Source organism: Pelodiscus sinensis, chromosome 4, assembly GCF_052426305.1.
Source record: "Pelodiscus sinensis isolate ZL-2025 chromosome 4, ASM5242630v1, whole genome shotgun sequence".
Classification (NCBI taxonomy): Eukaryota; Metazoa; Chordata; order Testudines; family Trionychidae; genus Pelodiscus; species Pelodiscus sinensis.
Window position 1 is genome coordinate 60152979 of NC_143055.1, and position 6000 is coordinate 60158978.

A 6000-nucleotide genomic window follows, 5' to 3' on the forward strand; every position below is an offset into this window, starting at 1 on the left:
ACTAATTAAATGCAAATTTGGTTGCAAACCCCCTGTGAAGGGAAAATAGACTATTTAACTCAGATTTAACTCTTAATGTAACTTTTTTCAAATTAAAATGTGGTATCTGAACAGTATCCTTCAAACATGATACCCTGCATTAAGGGCATCATGAAGTGCCTCCAGTTTCTAAAAGTAGCAAGCGAGATATGAAAAGTTATAGCGAACTTAAAATGTTGACATGTTGCAAATACTTTGGGAAGCAAAGGTTATTATGGCTAACATTAAAGTGTTAATCTACATGCAGATAAATGATCAGTGGAGCATTGGGGGCAGGGGAGGACTTCCAGTAAATTGGTGTGTGAGCAAATGTGTGCCCCCCTCCCCTTTTTTTTTTAAAGGCCTTCTTAATAGCTGTTGTAGTACCAGATGCAGAGACTTTGTCTAACTGGGCCAAGAAAAAGGGATTTGAAGGTTCATATGAAGAACTATGTAAAAACAAGGTAACTATATTGTAAGAGCAGAGTCCAGTCATTGGTCTCAGTTCTCTTGCTAACAAAATGTAATATGGTATATATTTTTAATTGTTGTAGGACATCAGAAAGCATATTCTGGAAGACATGTTGAAGGTTGGAAAAGAATCTGGTTTGAAATCATTTGAGCAGGTGAGAAACTCTCATTGTAGCCCATGAGTTAATTCCAATTGCACAACTTTCACTCATTACTTGGCTCTCTAAACAGATCTGCATAATCTGATTGCAGAAACTAACTACATTCTTCATCCTTCTAAGTGATCTGATAAATTCTTACTGTCACTTTTTGCAAACACTTTCTGCTATGGGATGCACTCAAAGTAAAACTAATCTAGGCTAATAGCTGTTCATTTTCCAGGTCAAAGGCATTGCCCTGAGCCCAGAGATGTTTTCTATTGAAAATGGCTTATTGACACCAACATTGAAGGCAAAAAGACGAGAACTACAAAAATACTTCCAGTCACAGATAGATGAACTCTATACTAACATCAGGCTGTAACTGAGGGGAAAAATTATTTGAAGAGAATGGCAAACATCCGGCATCTATGGTTGGCCTTCATATTGGTAATCTGACTGCAGCAAACATAGGGAAGGAAACTGCAAACACTAACTTGTACACAAATGGGTACTTACCATAGGAATATTGAAGAAAATGGAACATTGCCTTACTGTCCAGTTGTGTTGCAGACCATTTTTATGGTTACCTACAATTTCCAAAATTAGCCTTAAACTGTAAATGTAACTATGATTAAGTTATTTAAGACTTCCTCAGCCAAAAATGTGACCTTTTTTGTTAACCAGGGAATTAAGGTTTTCTTGTTGCCGGCATGTTCCTGTCTGGAATGGACAGCTGCAAGGTATCCAGCAAAGGATTTAGCATATTGGAGAGGCTGTATTGTACTGCGGGCGAAACAGTTATTCATTACATAAAATGTTATAGCTGGTAACATTACTTCTTGCATTAGCTCTAAAATTGGGTCAGACCATGCTGCTCTGAAGAGAACACCCTTCAGTGCTCCATTTTGAAGAGAACTCCAGACGCTTACTCTTGGGTAAACTAGGTGTTGAATACCAATCAAAAGAGAATACTCCTGTGCAAGAGGTGAATGATGCAATATTGGCTCTTTAAATTAGTCTAATTCTTCTGCATTAGTAAGCTGGATGCAACTAATTTGACATAGCAAAAACTATTTAACACAAGCATCAGACCTAGTGGTGTAACTGGAACCTTGGAACAAGACTGAAGTTTAAAGAAGGAAGCCACTCAAGAGGTTGGCTTCTGTTAATGGCCAGGTAAACATACACCTTGCATTAGCCAAGTGACTCCTGTAATAGGCCCCTACTGTACTCAATTTTCTTTGTTTTGTTAACCTGCCAGGTGCTCTAAACATGGAATATCTTCTGTCATACTCCCTCAGCTGTCTGATTTTAATGTGTGAGCAATTGAGTCCCTTGACTGAAATGCGTGGCAACAGAAAGCAGGATTTATTTTTTATTTTTATATATATTTTTGTCTCAAGCACCAATTATAGCAATTGGAAGTACTCAGATAAGCTAGCAGAGGAGAGAACTAGACTTTTCTCCGAACAACAAATTCCCACACATAGTATAAAAATACATAGATCTTAGTACAGTGTTCATTTGGAAAATTGGCAAATTAAGCCTTGTTACAGATAAGCATTTACTAGTAGCATTCATTACTGTTTTTGGAAACATGGATGTATGTAAAATACAAGCACAAGGTTTGCACTAAGATGTGTGATTAATGCACTAGTTAGTATAATGTCATAATGTGTATTCTTAATTGCACACATCCAAATCAGTACTCTTAAAATATCAAGTAACTTGTTACATGGGAGTTCAAATGTTTGCTTAGTGTTGGCTATTTTTATGTTTTATAAACCAAAATAATTTCCAAAACCAATGAAGGAAACCAAAATAAATATTTCTGCATTTCATCTTGAGTGGAAGACTTATTTTTCGAAGGTAAGAAAATTCTAGCTAATAACATGCTGACAGAGCGTGAAATCAGGCTATCTAACAGAACATGTGTAAACATTTGGATGGCTTAGTAAGCAATGAATCTTCATTCTCTGAAATACTAGAAAGAGTAGTAGTTTTGGTTGTTTTAAACTTTGTCTCTACAAAATTAAGACGCTCAAGGATAACGTCTGTCTACTGCTACCTGCCTGTAGACTCCTGGCTAATATGCCTATAAGACAAAGCATACTTTGTAACTTAAGCATACTTGCTTGAGCAACATAGACCGATTCCATTCTCAAAGGAAGCGCAAAAGTTCTGCAAATTCCTTCTCTGCTCTCTACTTTCTTGCAAATAGCTGGCAACTGTTGTCTGGAGGCATGAATACGGAGTAATTCTATTCTTAAATGGAATCCTTTGGCAGTTGTGGTTTGTCAAAACTCCATGGGACTAAAGCTTGACATAAGTGTTATTTTATGACCTACTTCATAACACCTTTAAATATAGCCTCTGGAATCTGAGTGAGAGGCTTGCAACTTTCTTGGTATCTTAAGTTGACTCATCTCCTTGACCATTGTCAGTCTGATTTCTAACCTAGGTGTGGAATGGAGATGAAACTAGTTGATCTAGTGAGTTATCTAAAGATGGAAGATGAGGTATCAGTGCTTTATTGACATATAGCTGTTCTTGGTACTTGATCAGTGTGGCATCCACTTTATATCAACACATCTGCAGATAAGTGGCTTGGTAGCTCTCTTGTAGAGTGGTTAACCAAATGGTTAGGGTGAAACTGCTGCCATCTAAGTGTATACTCCCACAGAACTCTTGTCACTCTGGTGCAATATGTACATGATACTACTAGAAAGACCATGAGAGTCTTAACTGTTGTGTCCACATTTTTCCAGTCTGGCCCAAATAGGTGAGTGACATTTAATGCCTGGCTGACATCAGTTGTCATGCAGGCCCTGAATTTCAGTCCAGAAGAAATACCAGCCTTTCTACTAGATCTGCTTTCAACTCCCAAGTGCTACTAAATAATCAGGTAACAGTAATAGAAAAACTGCCTCACCTCATCTAGGTCTAGCAGGCTGCAGCCATTAATCTTAAAGGCAAACATTTGCAATGGTCACCTCCTAACATTCAGCCTAGACTAATACAAACTCTGGAAGAGTAATACAGAAACTGATACACAACATAGTGGTCAGTCTAAGTGAAATGTTATGGTATGTAGAATAAGATCTGTACTCTAGAACCCACTGATAGTTCCAGGTACATGTGGGCTTTTTAAACCTATAGATCTCTAATCACAGGACCTATATGCCCCAGGCCACCTCATGCCCTGGAGCATGCTACTATAGTGGAGAGAATGCTAGCTTGATTTCCATGGCTTCATTGGCATAAAGAACAAGCTGGCAGCAGAGCATTTTTAAAGGCATTTGCAACTCTGGAATAAGAGTTCCCTTCCTAGTCCTAAGTACACTGAAATCTTCCACTTAGGACTCAGTGAAATCTTGTCAACTTTGAAAACTGAAAGGAAGGTGGGGAACTGTTGGAGAAGGTGCCATTTTGTTGCTTTTAAGCTGTTGTACTATCTTGCTGATGATTATTAAAATGCAGCTGAATACAATCTAATGGAGAGTGCTGAGGGCATATGGATTATATCCCTTTTTAAGGCACTTACACAATGAATATTAAAATGTTCAATCTTGCTTCTTGGTTCTGGTTGCTGATTTAAATCAAGTGCTGACTTGACTGATTCAGCTTGCTACAAATGATCATTTTGCCCCTCAATGGTAGTCAAGACTAGTTTTTAAGGGTATGTAGTATAGCATAACTAGACATATCAGTCTCAGCCTAGGGGCTGCTCGACTGGAGTGTAGAGATTCCAGCTTTGATGGCATCCAAGTTCTAGATCCTTCCCCTCACTCTAGGCTATAGGCTAGACTCCAGCCTGAGCCCAAACACTTAACAGTGCAATCAATCAGAACCCTAGCCCAAATCCGAATCAGCTGCCATGGGCCAGCTGCAAATCTTATAATTCTAGGGTGGATATGCCTTGGATTACATCACTTTAGTTCCTGGATGGATGTACAGAGTTGCAAATTAATAATATCCTCATCTTCTGTCCACACTCCAGTAGAGTGCAAATTAAGTGTTCTTAAGTTAAAACAGTGTACCTATGGCAACTGTACTTTTTAATTTAAGCTAGCAATACAAATTCAACTCCAGCATGCCTGTTAAGTTTGAATTTGAACGGCTAGGGGGAAGTATTAGAGATGAACTGCTAACCTGAGTTAAAAGCATTATCTTAAGTTAGCTAATGTGCATATCCAATGTAGCTTTAGCCTAAATCTCAGTAGTAGAACTATGGTGTGCTATTATAACAAACAGCCTAAGAGCTAGTTGCTAAGACACAAGGACAAAAGTTTCAAGTGTATTCTACATTCACTTTACATTTTTATATATAACTTTAAATCAGCAACCGTGCTTTCCTTCTTCAATAAGATTGTTGAATAATGCAATTATAAGTGCAGTGGCCTATTGAATTGCTTTCTTCTCTACATCTTGTTAGTGATGCACGCTTATTAACCAGGTTCTACTTAGAACAAATTTTGCCTTCATTTATAGCTGTTCCCTTATGTGGAAAAGGGAAGTGTAGAGCTGTGAACAAAAATAGAATGGTAGAATAATTCTCCTTTTTCACAAGAGGAAATAGTCCTTTGTCTTCCTACGTGGGGTGGGCAAGCCACCTGTCGCAGGCTGGATCTAGCCCAACAAGCCACTGGATTCAGACTTTGGACCTCTGCCCCTCACGGGATCCTCAGGCACTCAGCAGCTGCTGTTGCAGGTGCCGGGCTACTCCACTGGAAGGAGGGGAGGCTGCAGGTCATTTCCATGCCCCCAGCCCAATCCACAGCTCCTGTTGGCTGGAAACAGCTAGCTAACAGGAGCTGGGCAACAGTGCAGTGCAAATCTCTCTTCCTTCCCCCACCAGAGCTGAGAGCTTCAGTGAGGGAGCAGCATGAATTTTTGAGAAGTCTAGGCTGCAGCAGGCACAGAGCCTATCCCGGGGGGGAGGGGGGTTCTGCAGCGTGGCAGATGCTCTGGCACCTCCCACCCAAATCCTGCATCTAGCACTGCCGCTCCCTTCCCCCAGCTCACTATCCAAACTGTGTGTGCACGCGCACCCTTCCCCAGATTACAACTCCCTCCCAGCTTCTGTACCCTTCCTATATATCTCCCCCCAAGTCACACTCCTTTCCTACACACATACCCTCTCCCTGATCCTTCACCCTGTTCCCCTGCCCCAAGTCACCACCCAAACCCTCTGCAATCTGCACTCCCTTTTCCCTCTCCTAGAGCTCCTCCCACAGGCCACAGTCCTTCTACACTCATACTCCCTCTGCCCCAATGCCCCAAGCCTGACCCACATCACAACCCTCTCAGACCTCACTGTCTCCTGCACCTCAGTCCCTTACCCTGTGCACCTTTCTGCACCCAACCACCC

The 6000-nt window shown here is 40.6% G+C and overlaps 1 protein-coding gene across 4 annotated transcripts in view; it reads left to right on the top strand.

Moving 5' to 3' along the window:
* ACSL1 (acyl-CoA synthetase long chain family member 1) overlaps window positions 1–2470 on the top strand; it is a 60145-nt gene extending 57675 nt beyond the window's left edge. For all 4 annotated transcript variants that reach the window (XM_075930289.2, XM_075930288.2, XM_075930290.2 and 1 more), the window contains 3 exons: window positions 381–482; window positions 573–644; window positions 871–2470. In XM_075930289.2, coding sequence (XP_075786404.1) covers window positions 381–482; window positions 573–644; window positions 871–1011 — 315 coding nt within the window. In that variant the 3' untranslated portion in view covers window positions 1012–2470. The remainder of the gene's footprint in view (window positions 1–380; window positions 483–572; window positions 645–870) is intronic.
* The last annotated feature ends 3530 nt before the right edge of the window (window positions 2471–6000 follow it).